At 38.6% G+C, this 16,745-nt stretch overlaps 1 protein-coding gene across 1 annotated transcript; it reads left to right on the top strand.

The window, feature by feature from the left end:
* Positions 1-1,021: 1,021 nt before the first annotated feature.
* On the top strand, positions 1,022-15,040 carry gpr137c (G protein-coupled receptor 137c). The gene is made up of 8 exons (XM_005753468.1): positions 1,022-1,723; positions 8,701-8,750; positions 9,053-9,160; positions 9,313-9,451; positions 10,129-10,278; positions 11,739-11,864; positions 11,956-12,080; positions 12,169-15,040. Exons 1-8 carry the CDS (start codon positions 1,349-1,351, stop codon positions 12,449-12,451), a joined length of 1,356 nt encoding a protein of 451 aa, XP_005753525.1. The 5' UTR covers positions 1,022-1,348; the 3' UTR covers positions 12,452-15,040.
* Positions 15,041-16,745: the final 1,705 nt, after the last annotated feature.

Genomic DNA, 16,745 nt, shown 5'->3' with positions numbered 1-16,745 from the left:
TCAATTTATTTATAAAGCGCTAAATCACAACACAGTCGCCTGAATGCACTTTATTAAAAAAAGAAAAGAAAAGGAGCTGTGGTCAAAGGAGCTTGCAAAGAAAAGCGTCTGGACTTCTTTAAGTTGCTTGAAGACGTTTCACCTCTCATCCGAGAAGCTTCTTCAGTTCTAAGGTCAAATGGTGGAGAGTCCCAGATATAAACCTAGTGGGAGAATCCCCCCACAGAGGGACAAAAGGACCTCCTGATGATCCTCTAATCCCCTGAGCCAAGGTGTGAAACTGGGTGTGGGTCCCAGTCAGCCAGAGTTTCGGGTTTTTGTCCCTCTGTGGGGGGTTACTTCCACTAGGTTTATATCTGGGACTCTCCACCATTTGACCTTAGAACTTTGCAAGCTCCTTTGACTACGATGACCTGGATGACTGAGAACCTTCACAGACAAAAGGAGCTGTGACTTCTTGAAAACAAAATAGAAAAACAATTACAGGCTGCTCTCTCTTTTTTTTAGTTAACGTAAAGCTAGCATGTGCGTTTATATTGAAACCACAGACGTTTTGGTGCCTCTGACTTTTTCCTTTACCCAACTTTCAGCCAACAGAATCTATCTGTTATCTATCTATCTGCTTGCGAGAGACACCCACTGGCATCCCTGAACCAAACACATTGTGGAAGGGTTTTGACTTGAGCAAATCACCAATCACACGCGCGCAGGGGGCGGAAACTTCCGCAGCTGACATCATCGTCACTCAATGAAGGAAGGAAGTTCTGGAGGTTGGGCGGCCTGATGAGCCAATGAAGCGGTGTTCTGATAATGTGGGTGTGCCACTGACGTTCACTTATGGGTGTTCGGAAAACAGCTACAACCTCCGGCTCAGGAGTCAGATGTTTTCCAATAAAACAAGGCTGGTGAGGAGCCAAGATGGCGGCCTGCGAAGAGCCAGTTTCCCTGTTAATTGGGACCGAGGGGGCGGGTCTATATAACTGCATCACAGCTGATCTGGAGGTTCCCCCCCCCTCAAGTTGTTTTTTTGCAGAGAGCAGCTTTGCAGAGAATCACAAGGGGACCTCTCTCTTGTTTTCTTTCTCCTCTGTCTTGTTATTTTAACCTGGCGTTTTAGAAAAAACTAAATCCAGCCTTTTTTTTCGTTTTCAGACCCGTAGCGAATTTAAAGCACAGCGCAGTTCCACAATGCCACTTCTTTTCAGAATAAACTGCTTTTCTCGCAATTTTTCACCCGCACCCCCTCGTCTTTTTTGTCACCCACAGTGAATTTAGCCCAGGTCTGACCCACTTTGAAGTGTGTTCGCCTTCACTGCACCTCATGTGTTAGTGCGAGCCGCCGGCGGAGATGTTTTCGGCAGGAGAGGAGGTTCATTCCCAGTTGTTTACCTCACTGAAGGAGTCCTCCGGAGCTGCAGTCTCCCCAGCACTGGAGCTCAGTCTAACTGCCGTCTACACCGTCCTCTACTCCCTCCTGTTTGTTTTCGTCTACCTGCAGCTCTGGCTCATTTTGCACTACGGACACAAGCGTTTCAGCTATCAGAGCGTGTTTCTGTTTCTGTGCCTGCTGTGGGCAGCGCTGCGGACGACGCTCTTCTCTTTCTACTTTAAAAATGTGGTGCAGGCCAACCAGCTGCAGCCTCTGGCCTACTGGCTGCTCTACTGCTGCCCCGTCTGCCTGCAGTTCTTCACCCTCTGCCTGCTCAACCTCTACTTCACACAGGTAAGGGTGTGTGTGTGAGATGTACAGGGTTTGTATGAGATACCAGATTTCATTAAACTGCTGACACTGCAGTTTCCCCTTCTTTTGGCCCTAAATGCAAGCATAAGCACTTACAGTTGGTCAGGGATGCCTTTATCCACCTGTCTAGTGCAAATGTCAGTCACAAGGGACTGGAAAAACACATCATCAGTGAAGGATCCAGTGCTCTTAAGGTCTTGTGCTGCCAGTTTGAAAAGTTTTAATAACAGACTATATGGATGTTGCCACTATGATGTCACTAAATCCTGTCTTTGAAGGCTTGAGCTGAAGGACATTGGCATGCTAACTTTTTAAACCACATGTTACAAACACAGGGTGTATATGACCGAGACACTGAGAGGAACTGGACAGTCAAACGGTAGGTAGGCCCAACCTAAAGAGAGCCTTCTGGACTCTAAAGGGGAGCAAAATACATAAAATGAGCATTATGTTGGATTTTCTAAACTAGATATTAACACCGCAAACTCATCAAGCTACTATTAGGAGTAGCTTGAAGTTCTTTTCTGAACTGAGCGGTTGCTGTTATATTTTAGGGCTGCATATAGAACAAAATGACTGTTTGCACCAGAAATTAGTGAGGGTGGTCTCTACGCTTGGAAAAACCCAGAAACCATTCAAATGGTCATCAAAACAAGTCTTTATTGATATATTCTGAAGTGTCAAAACTGGTCATTGAGAGTACAGTGGAGGTCGTCAAATGTCGTCTCTATGGGGGGGAAAGAGGTATAACTGCTGCAGGTTTAATAGGGTGATTGGACAGCCTAGAAAGAGATTGGGTTTGCCTAAAGACAGAGAGACTTACCAGGTGAACCAGAAAGCACAGATCACAAGACACACCTGTAGAAAGTAAGAGCTACATAGAGGGACAGGCACAAGGTTAATGGTATGTCAAAGGTTTTACAGATAATACATCTTCTGTGTGTCATGAATTCAGAGCTGCATGATAGTTTATCAGATTCAGTAGCTCAGTGTTTGCTTTGTATTTCAATAAACAAGTATCACGTGTTTCACATAGACATACTTCTACATTATGAATACTTTTTAGCGGACCATGCATCAAAGGTGTAGGCAGCAATTAATTCACCTTCAGAGATTCATTGAATGCACGATAAAACGTGCTGGACTCTTGATGTTTTATATTGCACTCATCTGCCACTTTATTAGGTGCACCTTACTAGTTCCAGTTTGAATCTTCTTTTGACATTCAGAACTGCCTTAATTCTTTGTGGCGTAGACTCAGCAAAGTGCTGAAAACATTTCTCAGATTGGCATGATTGCATCACAAAGTTGCTGAAGATTTTGTCTGCTGCAAAGTCATGAGATTCTCTTGTTCTACCGCATCTGAATGGTGCTCCATTGCACTGAGATCTGGTGACGAAGACACAAGTTTAAGAGTAGTTCAGCTTTGTCACATAGTTGTCCTATTACAAAGCTTAAATCGTTGTTATTCTGGTGGAAGCAGACATCAGAAGATGCGGACGGTGTGGTCATAAAGGAATGGACATGGTCAGCAACAATACCCAAGTTGGTTGTAGCATTTTTAACAATGCTCCATTGGTATTATAGGGACTAAAGAGTGCCAAGAAAATATCCCCACATCATTAAAACCCCATCACCAGCATGAATCGTTGATACAAGGTAGGATTGAGCCACGTTTTCATGTTGTCTACATCAAATTCAGACCCTGTTATCTTAAAGTTGGGGTAAAGACTGGAGTGGCACTCGGTGTTTGTGCTGGAAAGTCCCAGCAGATCAGCAGCTTCTGAAATATTCAGACCAGCCTATATGGAAACCAAGTATCATTTAAAGTCACTTTCTTTCCCATTCTTGGATACATCCTCACGTTTACACTTTAGTACAAGGGTGGAGAACTCCAGACCTCAAGGGCCGGTGTCCTGCAGGTTTTAGATAGCACCCTGGATCAACACACCTGAATCAAACGACTAGTTCATTACCAGGTCTCTGGAGAACTTCAAGACATGTTCAGGAGGTCATTTTGCTATTTAGATCAGCTGTGTTGGATCAAGGACACATCCAAAACCTGCAGGACACCGGCCCTTGAGGCCTGGAGTTGGACACCCCTGCTTTAGTAGGTCGTCTTGATCGTCATGCACGCCTGTATGCAGTGAGTTGTTGCCATGTGACTGGCGGATGAGAGCAGGTATTCTTATTAAAGTGGCTAATTAGTGCGAAGTGGTCATTCTCAGATGTAAGAACATTTCTGATTGCGGAAACCTTACATGCGGAAAATACATGTTCTTGTATATTTGGTTTATTAAGCTTTCCTAATTGTTTTTGTTACTTTTGGAGAAACTAAGGCTTGCAGTTTTAGTTGTTATGCTAATAAGCCTAAACACACTTTATGCTGAGCTAAGCTAATCAGCTGCTAATTGTAATGTCATACTTGGCCAATACTATTACTGCTACTACTAAAAATAGTAATAGTGGTATTCCATCAATACTTAATGGATGGATATAAAAGTGTCTTCAATCTTATTATTGAAATATTTGTCATAAAGTGACAGTATCAAAGCTATCAATTTGATATAGCCAGTTTTTCATTATGCGGTGTCTAAAATAGCAGGGGTTCCCTCTAAAAATGTATGCGCAGCTAAATAAATATGGCCAGTGTTATCACCATTGGCCTACGTGTTCTGGGCGGACTGGTTTGAAGCAGTTTGGGTTGGTTTTGAAAGCTTTGCAAATAGACTCTGTTCATGTCCTGGGGTGACAGAAGGTGGATTGCATTTGCTTCTAACCTCCATTAGTGTTTCCTGTGCAGTAAGTGGATTGGACTCAAGAAAATGTCCCTGTTTGCTGTCACGGACGCAGTTGTTTAACACCTGCCCGTGCCAAATGCATCTACGCATGTTGGGATTGTCACATGACTGGCCAGCCCAGTGAACAAACATTTCCAGCTTGTGGTTTGACGTCTGGTCAGAAGCACCTCCACACTCTCGGCTGGTTCACTAATGTCTCATTTACATACAGGGAGAGTAAAAAGGAAGCCCATCCAACTGGCTAAGTGGAGGTTTGGTAATGAAACCAATGGTGTCCTATGACTGCTGATTAGTCATTGTTGCTTATGTGTAAATGCACACAAACTATGCTCCTTTTTAATATGAATAAAATTAGCTTTACATTTCCTTGTGTTGAAATAACAAAAATGAATCATGTCACATATAGTTTTGTTTTACTTTGTTGTCACTATAGATTTAAATCTAAATTTAAATATACCCATGTTGGAATATCATGTGACAGGCCAGCCCAGTGAATGAACATTTCCAGGTCTGGCCAGATTTGAGTAATATATCTGAATCATATGTTCTTATAGTGTATACAGCTCAAACTGAAAGCTCTCTCTGCAGTAAACTATTGCAGGCTCAGTAATAGCAGAAAACACTTTTTGCTCACTTCTTCTGTTTGACCATCATTGTTATCTCTACGCCAGCGGTGGCTCAGCTGGCCTGCATGTAAGCAAAGTTACTCACAGCAATGAAGCATCAAAGAACTCAACTGTGCTTTGTAAAGAATTGAATAATTTTACAAACTTTCAGCTTTATTTGTCACTTTGCTTGTTACAAAAAATAAAACAGAGTTAGCTGGTAAGAATTGGAATTTGTGGGTTGCGATTGCTTATTGCTTGTTTTCTGCATTAAACTACCTTGTGACAATTTGCATGAATGGATATCAGAAATATGGCTTTGGTTAATATTAACTCCCAGACAAATATTGTCTTGTGTAAATGGGACAAAAGCCAAAAATGCTGGAAATCAATGGCAGACACTTACTGACACTTACTCAGGGTTAACTGGAAGCGTCTTCACTAACCATGTGATAGTGACTCATAAAGGGTCATTTTGCTGACTATCAAAACCCACAAAACTATATCGTTTACTGTAAAAACTGTTAAGAAAACTCCACACTTAAAAACATGAAACAAAATCTTATTGTTATTGAAAAATGACCAAACTGATAAAGGTCTTGTCAAAAATAATGAAATTTATTATTCTTCGAGTCCAGGTATGGACCTCTTAGGGTCGTGACAAATGCCCCAGGGCTACTGTAACATTTGTAATTGAAATATTTAGCATTTTATAGATTTAAAAACTTAAACCTGCTAATATATAAGATTCTTATGAAAATATGCAGCATAATAGGAGGAATTCAGATCATCTCGCCATTAAAATAAGGTCCGAATTAAGAATTCTGATCCAGTGATATGTTTATATCCCAGCATAGTGAATATTTTAACTTTAGGTATTTTAATGTTTTGATGCTAATGCTTGTGTATTTCTACTTTTGCAGAGTCATTGCTTTTATTTAAGAGTCTAAATACTACTTCTCCATCTTGCAAGGCAGTTCTTAAACATAAAGCAGTATTTAAAAATGTGTGTTGTGTCGCTTTTCATGTTAGAACTCCTGTACGAGAGCACAGAGCTGCACGCGAGCCTAAAAATTGTACCCAGTATTTTCTATGCCGATAGACTGGCATTCATTTCTCAGCAAATACTCTGACTTAACTTGACTTCGTTTCTGAAAATGCATTAAAAAGAGCTTCATAGTATCATCACAGACCTTTAGATCTGCAGGGCTTTACTATTGAAACACATGACTGATTCTTTCAAACAGTATTGAATGATTTTTTTTTTCCACCTCACTGTTTAATGTTCACTTGCCTCTTTAGCTGAGGTCTGATATATTATCATGCAACTGCTGTGTGACATGCATGTGTGGAAATAGTGTCTTTCTGATGAGTTAGCTGTGACTCCTGGCATGTGATGTACTTCCCATTATTATACATTTTTTTTCTGCTTCCTACAAAAAGTGTAATGTAGTGATGAGTTTCCTATGCTGAGAGAAAACACAATAACAAATTGAACTATTCTCATTGTCTACTTATTAATAAAGACAAAGTATTGATAAGTGGACATTTTATATAGATGTTTTTTTATTTTTTAATTCCATAACATACATGCAGAAACATAGTGCACATAAAGTATACACCCTGGTAGTCATCTGTTGCCTTGATGCTTCATTTCTAGGTTACCAATTACCTCCTCCTGGCCTACATTCTCACACAAAAGGCTCACTGATAATGTGTGTACGTGTCCATGTGTGTGTTTAAACTCAGCGTTGACTTGGTCAGTGTCCTGTGTGTCCAGTGCAAATGTAACATATAGTAATGTCAGAAATGGATGATGATTTCATTTAACGTTGCTCAAAGGCAAATGTTGGCGTTTCCCTGTTTGTACCTCATAATCGCTGAATAAAGACTGTTTTGCTAAATATCTATGAAAAGGGACTCATTCCAAGGAGCGAGTGAACTTGATCAGTGGATGTCTGTGTTCCAGCTTTTGTACCTTTAAGCTGGACTTGGGCACAGGTTAATGTTTTTTAGGCAGCTACTGATAAGATGTTGGCAACAAGGTGGCTGAGAGTCAATAGCTTGTGTAGTGCAGGTCTCAGCAGTTTATTAGCTCGTTTTTGTGCTGTGTGCAGCAGTTAGCATAGTATAGCATAGCATTGCATAGCAGCTAACATCATTTTATTTCATTTTTAGCTGTTTTACTGTTTAAAGAATATTCCAAATTTTTATGATGTTACAAAAATATGATTGTCACAGGTGAAGTATTTTAACGGGTTCCTATGTTTAAAAATTATCTAAAATTAGCTTATAAAATTAGCCAGAGCTGTAAAAGTGAAAGACATGTAGGAGTGGGGGGCTCTTTAACTTTCTGTTGTTGTAGAGAGTAATCGACTCAAGTTAAGCTGGGGCTGGGTCATACTGTCATGCAGTACCAATTTGAACCATAAGAGTTAAACAGGCTAATAATTGGGAGCACATTATGTGCACTGGTGGCACATAAATGTAGGTAGAGAACAAAGAAATATCAAAAGTTAGAAGAAAAATGGCACACATCACCCTTAGTGGTGAAAATGTTATTAACCCGTGCACACTGTAACTGAAAAAAATACCTTTAAAGACCAACCTGAAGAACTTGTCTATGTTTTGTGTTGCTACTCTCTAAATTATATGCTCAGTGTGTTCTGTTGTGTCAATGGGGGGGAAAAAAAGGAAAAAAGATGGCTATAGACATGTTTTTCCTTTACTCATCTGCATACAGCAGAGCAGTTAGTAGTTGTTATTAGCATTTAGTTTCTGGCTAACATCTAGTTTGCCTTTACAATGTGAATGTTGCAATTTGATAATATTTAAAGCAACATGACAGTCTTGCCAACCAGTAGAGGTTTTGCAAGTGCAGCTGTACTGGCTCTGCTTGTGTCAGAGAACAGTTTTATTGCTCCATAGGGACAGTCTGTGATAATCAGTGAGTCATAAAATGCCCAAACATACAGAAATGTAATTTCTAAAATCAACAATATATAAAAGAAAAGCACACAATGTGATCCTGTCTAACCTTCAGCTAGAAAGTCCAAATTATGTCTTACTAGAAAAGCTAACAGTGCATGGATTAAAAGACTTGCCATATGTCCATATATCTGTTAGTGGTTTCTGTGGAAGTAACATCTTTGCCCCTATGATGTTTTTCTTTATCTTTGGCTCAGCCAAAAGGTGTCACTATAACTGCTCTAAACTCTGTTTTAGACAGATTACCTTTTTCTTGGCTCTATATAATATAATTGACAGTGGGTATCCCTAATATGGCTGGGTCAGGCATAGATGCCTAGCTGTGAACACTGAAGCCGCACCTACCTGTTGTTTAAATCATTTATTTGCGATCATTTGGGCAGCCAATGAGAAGAAAGTCAGCTTGAGGGGCTAAACTGAGACATGGGCTGAACTGAGGGGGCTACAGCATGCAAAGCTATTATACTAAATGTCAATGATAACAGTATGGACTGGAAGTACACTGTTAATGTACAGTATCTGCCCTATAATTGTAATAAAAGTGATATCATTGTCTCTTTCTCAGGTGATGTTTAAAGCTAAAGCCAAGTATTCACCAGAGCTCACAAAGTACAAGTAAGTTTCTTTTTAATCTGTAATATTTGTGTTTTTAAGTAAACTGCATTTAGTTATGCAGTATTCCCTTTAACCTTGATTATTTAAGACAGAATTCAGAATAAGTCATAAGATCCTTCTTCTGCTTATGGCTAGAGTCTCTCTTTTGTCTTTCTTATTCTTTATACAAACACACACACACACGTGCGCGCAGATGGATTGCAGCTTCAACACTATGAATATTAATAAGTTGTGTGTGAATAACGTCACGTTTTTGGCCATCCTTTTACTGCCTGTCTGTATTTGTCTGTTTCCCTCTCCAGGGTTCCCCTACGTTTGTTCTTCCTGTGTCTCAGTATATTTTTCCTGGTGGTGAATTTGACTTGTGCACTGTTAGTGCAAGGAGCTCTTGAACACTCTGAATCCCCGAGGTACACAAAAACCTTTAATCAAAACAAAACAGTCAATTGAATGTTTTCTACTTACTTGAAAATAACGGAGAAAACATTCATTCATAGCACAGTTTTAATTCTGAATTTTATCCCAGTATTTAAAGACATTAGCATAACCTCTGTGTTTCCAGTGATGGGAGTGTCAGACATGCAGTCTTGGCCCGGGTCCTGATCAACGACAGTCTGTTTGTGCTGTGTGCCATATCTCTGGCTGTGTGCATCTTCAAGATCGCCAAGATGTCATCTGCCAACGTTTATCTCGAGTCAAAGGTAGAAGGGGAAAAAAAGAAAAGAAAAAAGCATGAATTGTTCAGCTGCTTTTTCTTTAGATACACTGATATTACTTTCTTCTAATCAATAAATACAGTTAATACTCAACAATGTGAGATATTAGGAATTAATAATTTTGATGCTGATCATTCAGTGTCTTCAGATCATCCACTTTCCAACAGCACTGTTTGGGAAGTGAAGAAAACTGTAACCTGCATATTTTCGTCCCATCTGCAGGAGTCTGCCATTGTTTTTATGATATAAACTGTCTTTATAACGTAAAAAAACAATTTATCAGGGGAAAAAAAAATATGATCAGCTATTCTGCAAACAGCCACATGGGGGCGATTGAGATATTTTATCCTCCTTTCCCAATAGTCCCAAAATTTGAAATTATTTTACACTACCAAAGTATAAAAACTATAAAGTAACCTTTACACAGGGAATAGTGAATGAATGAACAAGGTGCTTCTCTGGACACAACCTTAGAAATCCAATGAGAAAATATCATATCTCTCCTATAGTTCAATCTTTGGCTGTAGTCAGACATTTCTGTCATGGTAAAGCATCTGTTGTACTGGTGGATCACATCGGTGGCCCACATCTGACAATACATTACAGGAAAGCTGGCCGGCTGATGCGTGAGCTTGTAATAAGTGCAGAAATTCTTCCTTTAGGGTACATCCGTGTGCCAAGCGACAGCCATCGGTGCCATGGTGATTCTCCTCTTCATGTCCAGAGCCTGTTATAATCTGGTGGTGGTGGCCCTGACCCCACAGGACCGATTCAGTCCCTTTAATTATGGCTGGTACAGTGTTTCTGATCAGGTACTGTATCATGTGTGTTAAGTTATAGATAATATCGTGTGTGTGTGTGTGTGTGTGTGTGTGTGTGTGTGTGTGTGTGTGTGTGTGTGTGTGTGTGTGTGTGTGTGTGTGTGGACAGTCCATCTAAGGAGATTCGGTAAGATGATACTTAATGGGGTAAAGGGCTTTGTTTGCTATAAATAACTATGTGTCTGTGTGAACTGACCTACATCTGAGTTCAGGCTTTGAGATGGACAGAGCTTTTTAAATCATTCCATTGTGTATTTTGTGGGCAGGTACTGCACACGACAAACGGTAACAGATCTCTAACAGGAGTGTAATCTGATATTATTTCCTTAATCTGGCAGTCTAATATTCTTCTATCCCTTTGTGTAGCGTCTGAGCACTTTCAGTTTACATCACGAGAAGATATACGCATACACATAACAGACAACAATTGTGTGAATATTATTATTATTATTATTATTATTATTATTAATGATAATATGTATTATTTGGTATTTCTGTCTAGGAAGATTATTTGCCACTAAATTACTAGCCAAACTATTCGATAAGTGTGTACTAAGTATAGCCCACCTGATATAAACCAATCCAGTACTTGTTTCAGCTTGTTTTCTCCTTAGTTTTAAACGTGTGCATTGCTGTCAATGATGATCAAGGTTGCCCTCTGGTGGATACAGCATGGAACATCAACAGTCAAAACATGGTTGAAGGGTTTTGGTTTGGATTGGGGGTTTTTGTGGTGGTGGTTCACCTCCTTTTTGTTTTTGTTTTTTTTAATATTATAAATGCTGATAATGATAGATTAGCATGCACCTAATCTTGGCCGACAATATCATTCCATATTGGGTGCTAGAGGCTTTGCATGATTCATGAGTGATATTTGTCTGACAGAAATATGCTGTTTTAACCTCTCTTTAAGTTCCATGAGACCCCACCCATCTGTTCTAATATTACGTAAACAAGGAAATTTTTTTTTAAACGTATGTTTATGAGATAATTAATAAAATTAAAACCTACTATTTTAGCTTGAGCTAGGAATTGATTAGCTTAGCTTAGCATACAAACTGAAAGGAATAGAAACTTGAGGTTTGGTAATTTGGTAAATATTTTTAACTGTTTCTTTTGGAGTTTTTTTTTTGTCTACAAAAAAGGTACATGTGTAAATTTGTAGGTAGTTGGAAGCCATATTTTTAAATATATAAAGGCTAGCAGTTTCTCCGTGCTCCCGGTATTTAGGCTAAGCGGCGATAATTGCTACATGGTGCTAGCTACAAACTGGAACTTTGATATCAGAGTGGTATCCATCGCTTCTCAGCCTTCTTTATTATTTCAATATTTTAAGTTTTTTTTTTTTTTAATTATTATTATTATTTTTAATTTTTTTTTCAGTTATTTGCTGCCTTCAATATGTTATAGGTCAAAGAAAATATCTGTAATACAGCGTGTTCTTGTTAAAGGCTGACGTACAGGAGATCAGCGGTGAAGCCTACATTGTGTTTGGGATCATTCTGTTCTTCTGGGAGTTGCTGCCTACCAGCTTAGTGGTGGTTTTCTTTAGAGTCCAGAGACCCAACCAAAACCTGGTAAACTAAGAAGTTAAAAATACTGTCTCATGTGAACTTTTTCAAAAGTTGTAAATTTGAGACAAAACTTAAATATGTCTGCATCTCTCAGGCTCCAGGAGGCATGATCAACAGCCATAGTTTCAGCTCCAGGGCTTATTTCTTTGACAATCCCCGGCGGTACGACAGCGATGACGACCTGTCCAGAAGCATCAATAACAGGACTGATCGGGCCAGGTGGGTATGAACATTTGAAGTTAAAAGTCACCATTTTTAAATCATGTTAAGCTCGTCGTTTAAAAAATGTGTTCTCTCCCATCCTCAGTCTCCTGTCCACCACACCCCAACCAGGAGCATCTAGTTGGTATGGCTCCATCCAATGTAATGCACCTTTAGCAGCAGGGGTGTCATCTGCCCAGCAGCCACCATCTTCCACTGCGCCGCTCCTTTTTGCCTATGGAAACATCCAGAGTCACCATCACCACCATCACAACTACTACTCCACCCCCCAGAACAACTACCACCATCACCATCACAGTAACTATTATTCTACGCCACAGAATTATCACTGCGGATCACAGACATATTTCACCACCCCACAGAATTAAGCTGGAGTGGTCATAAAGATTAAAAAAAGAAAAAGGGGGGGGAAGAAACAAGAGGGACTAATTACTTAAAATGTTTTGTTTTTTCCTTGTCTGCATTCTGCTTAACAAACAGTGTCATAGCTTGTACTTGTACAATTTTTTTTTTTCTCTGGACCAAATTGTGCATCATAATTGGTTTGCCAAATAATTTTGGAGAAATGTGGGGGTATAAGGTTGGCACACCATGACTACTTGCTTTTTGAAAGCCATCTTTAAACAGAAACCATGGAACAATTTGCAGCACTAGTGGCTAATATGCCTACAAATGAAGATGCTTTTTTGCTGTTTAATATTTTGGTCAATAACTTCTTGAGATTGGAACCAATCATCGACTGGGAAAAATCATCACCCTTTCCTGGTCAATTCCACTCAGACACTATTCATTTTGGCATATATACGATAATCAAGCAGGTATGTAAGCTAAAGTGGCTAATCATGAATCTGCAACAGTATGACAGTGACGAGTTTGGGACGTCTTGTCAAATTGTTTGGATCATGTGACGGTTTTTGCAATAGAATTGTAAAAATGCAATTATTTTAATTGGCAGTAGGCTAAGTTGGGAAAGGGCACAGCACTGCAGGTGGGCTTTTTCAAAAGAAGAACCAATTCAGTATGCAGTTATCGCACATTAACACCTCTTTGCACTTTTCTGAAAGTGAAATATTTCTTAAGCGTTATTAAATAAATGGCTACGCAAACACAAGAGTCATCAGCTGTAGCCATAGCTAAAACCTTTTGACAAGCTAGCTGCAGGAGAGAATGGTGTGGCTAGCAGCTAACAAGGAAAAAATATTTTGTGTGCCTGCCACTGTGTACTGATGTAGTTACATTTAAAAAAAAAAAAAAAGATGAAGCTAATAAAAAGTTTAATTATCATTCCTTGTTTTATTTGCCACGCAGATGGTTCACCTGAATGCAAAAACAGCCTAATCAAATTAAACTGGCCAGTGCTATTTGGCTAATGGACTATGAACAGAGACCAGAAATCTTGTAAGCCTACACATTCCTACATATGCATACTTTTTTTTTTTGGACAGAGATTTGTTCCCACAATTGAGATCTGGGAATGGTTTTTCACAATCCTCTTATGCTATAGAGAATGTTCTTGGGAAAGTTCAAACCTTTGTCATAATACCATTATAAGCTAGGCCATTAAAATCTAACCCTTTAAACATAGGAGTATCTCTTCACTATGAAAACTAAATTATGTACTTTTGCAAAAGACATTTCAAGATGTTTATCACTCTTAAGATCTAGTTTTGACAGGAATTAGCGTTTGCTAATTTGCCAGTGACTGTTGATTCAGCGAGTGCTAGGTTATACAGAGTGCTGACACTTTTGTTAATCTGTTTAGCAAGAAAATTAGCAGAGACCAAGAAAATGCAAGAAGCTAATGATTCCTAAGCTTCATGTGTTTTCATAACCAATGCCTTGACCAAACAGATTGGTAGGAATCTGTTTTTAAAAGCAAATTTATTACTTTTGTTAAAATGTTTCCGTTAAATTGTACCACACAAACAGAAAGGTGTACAAAAACTATCAAAAACCTTGCTACTTTAAGCTGCTGAACCACTTCTTTACTGGCACGTAATGTTGGTTGGGTCAAATAAGTTTACAGTTTTCAAAACTTGCAAAATACTGTTACATTTAAAGGTACTTTTTGTCATTACCCTCTGAAAAGTTAAATCAGCACTTTCACCACCAGGAGGCAGCATTTTAACAACAGGTGTACTGAATTAGGTTCACATTTCTGTTTAGCCACACCCTTGTGTCCTCAAGAGGCATCTAGATTGCCATTAAAACGAATGCATACTTAATGACTTGCCTGATTGACTCAGAACGCCCTCTTGTGTTTGACATTGGTATTACAAAAATATGGGCTAGTTCAACTTGGCTGATAGTACTTCAACACAAGTCACATATGTTGTGGACATGAAGTCATAGATTGATTCTTTAACTTGTAATAGGCACCTTTTTTTTTTTCTTTTTTTTTTTTTAAAGAGTTATATGTCCAGGAAAAAACCCCCAAAACAGTCAGATTTATATGTAGCAGCTGTATGGGTATCAATCTCAACAGAATCAGCCCGGTTGAGGAAGACTGTTTAACAGATTATTGCCCGAGCCAGACTTCAACAAAATCTGCTTGGCTTCTAGAGAATGCCGATGTTGATGAAACTGCTGATTTTGGATACAAATTTTAACAGCTACATCCAGGCAACCTTGGACAAAATCATACAATGAAAATTTGAGAAAATGTAAGACTGGAGCAAAAATTCTATCACATATTCTTATGTGAGAAGAAGAATTAAAATATATCATAGCTTCATCTCAATCACAATCTCACATCATACATAGGAGATTATATCATCAATATGTGGCCTACATCCAGTATTGGACTATAACTTGGCCCTTACTGTTCGTTTGGAAGGGAAAGGTTCGGTGAAACGTGACCAAAAACTTTTATGGTACCTAATTCTTTGCGAGTTGTGAGGCAACGATTTGCACTTAGAAAAGAAGTTCACCTTCAATTTAAAAAAAAAAAAAAAAAACTTTTCAGGGCCTGAATGTAGGTTTTTCTTCTCAAACCTTGTATTTTCTTCAGTAATCATCTTTATTCTGTATTTTACCATTTATCCTTTTGGAAAGGAAAACATCAATGTGCCATCACGTCATCATATCTAATAGTTTCATTCCTTAAGGAAAATATTTTTGCACAAAAGAAAAGGTTGAATGATGTTGATAATTGTGTCTGGCTATGTAATTTCTAATTGGTGTGTGAAGTAATTTGAGTCTGTGTGTTATGCTTTTCTACATTACTGTTTATTCTACATTAATTTTTACTGTCTAACAGATTATGCAGTTAATTGTTTTGCCCCATTGTTCTTCATAATGTTTCAAATGTTCCAAATCTCATAACAGACTGCAGCCTGTAAGCTTCACTTTTAATGGAACCTTTTTGCTTTATGACCCGGCTCACAAATCAGAATCCCTCAATCTCTTCTGACTGAAAGAAAAAATGTTTCCACATGGTTTTGGAACACTTCAACAGACTTGTAAATGACCATGCAAACTTCATACCACCAAAAGGGGGGGTGGAAGCAAGAAAGTGTCTGTTTGGTTCACTTTTGTGGAACAAATTAGCAATAAAATCGTTTCAATTGCATTTCATGCTTTCATCACTTCTTCAGCAGGTTATACTGGATATTCTGAAACACAGTGAAAGAAATGAAGTTCTCATTTTTCTTTTTGGCCCAGCTGCAGTGGAGAATGCATGTTTCTGAAACGGTGCACAACAACTCAGTTTCCTATTTTCGTTTGAAGCTAGTAATACTTGTGTAAAAATGGTGTTTGCTCTTCCTGCTACAAAAAAGCAGTGATAACTGTTTCATGTTATGAATTGTTTCATCTGTGGCCATAATGAATGTAACCTACTGTGCAAGAGATCACTAATGATGTATGCAAGAAAAACACTACCATGTTTGAATAAAGGCCTACTGCACTGTTTTTAAGATGGAAATCGTTCATGTATAGAAGGTCCTCATTATGTTTGCTAACATGGATCTGACCAGTTCTGACTTCGCCTACGAGTACACACAGCAGAATTGACCAGCTAACAAGATTATGGAAATGATCCGAACTGAAGGTGAGATGTTAGCTATTCCTCAGAGAGCTGCAAGATGTAGCACCAGAAAACATATTTATTCAGCAGTTGAAAAAGTGTTAACTAAAAAAACAAAAACAAAGGGGAAATCTTCCAAAACAGCTTTGATTTCTGATTGAAGTCTCATTTTCCCTGGAATATGTAATTTCTTTTCATGTTGTGCACACAAAAAATAACAGCACATTTTGGCTCATTTAGCAAATGTCCATTCTTTTATTTATTTTTAAACTGATTTGTGATAACTGCAAAATGCAAGTTCAAAGTACACATCCTCGTGGCTCAGACTTAAATTTGGTTCCTGAATTTACTTATGCAAAACAGACTGCAATATAACATGGACATAGCCAGTGTTACATCACCTATTGGTTACTGGAGTCTCGTTGTTTAACCCAGTGTATTTTCACTCAGCTGCCTTAACCTCCTAAGACCCGAACTCTTCCACGGTATGCATTTTTAATTTCTCTTTGATATTTGGGCATATTGGGGCTCAATGAATGTAAAAACAAAGAATTACCAGATTTTTTTTTTATTACCTTATTTTTGTTTTTAAGAAAAATAAGAGCCACATATGAGGATATTCGTTTAAAATTTTG

Source organism: Pundamilia nyererei, unplaced genomic scaffold, assembly GCF_000239375.1.
Source record: "Pundamilia nyererei isolate P.nyererei 1_Seehausen unplaced genomic scaffold, PunNye1.0 scaffold00430, whole genome shotgun sequence".
Taxonomy (NCBI): Eukaryota; Metazoa; Chordata; class Actinopteri; order Cichliformes; family Cichlidae; genus Pundamilia; species Pundamilia nyererei.
This window is presented reverse-complemented; position numbering and strand designations above follow the sequence as displayed.

What these genes read in the sequence shown, in the direction of transcription:
- gpr137c (XM_005753468.1), top strand. Translation starts at nt 1,349, where the DNA reads ATGTTTTCGGCAGGAGAGGAGGTTCATTCCCAGTTGTTTACCTCACTG. An exon ending in TCAACCTCTACTTCACACAG is followed by an intron (nt 1,724 to 8,700) that starts GTAAGGGTGTGT and finishes TCTCTTTCTCAG; the next exon opens with GTGATGTTTAAAGCTAAAGC. An exon ending in AACAGGACTGATCGGGCCAG is followed by an intron (nt 12,081 to 12,168) that starts GTGGGTATGAAC and finishes TCCCATCCTCAG; the next exon opens with TCTCCTGTCCACCACACCCC.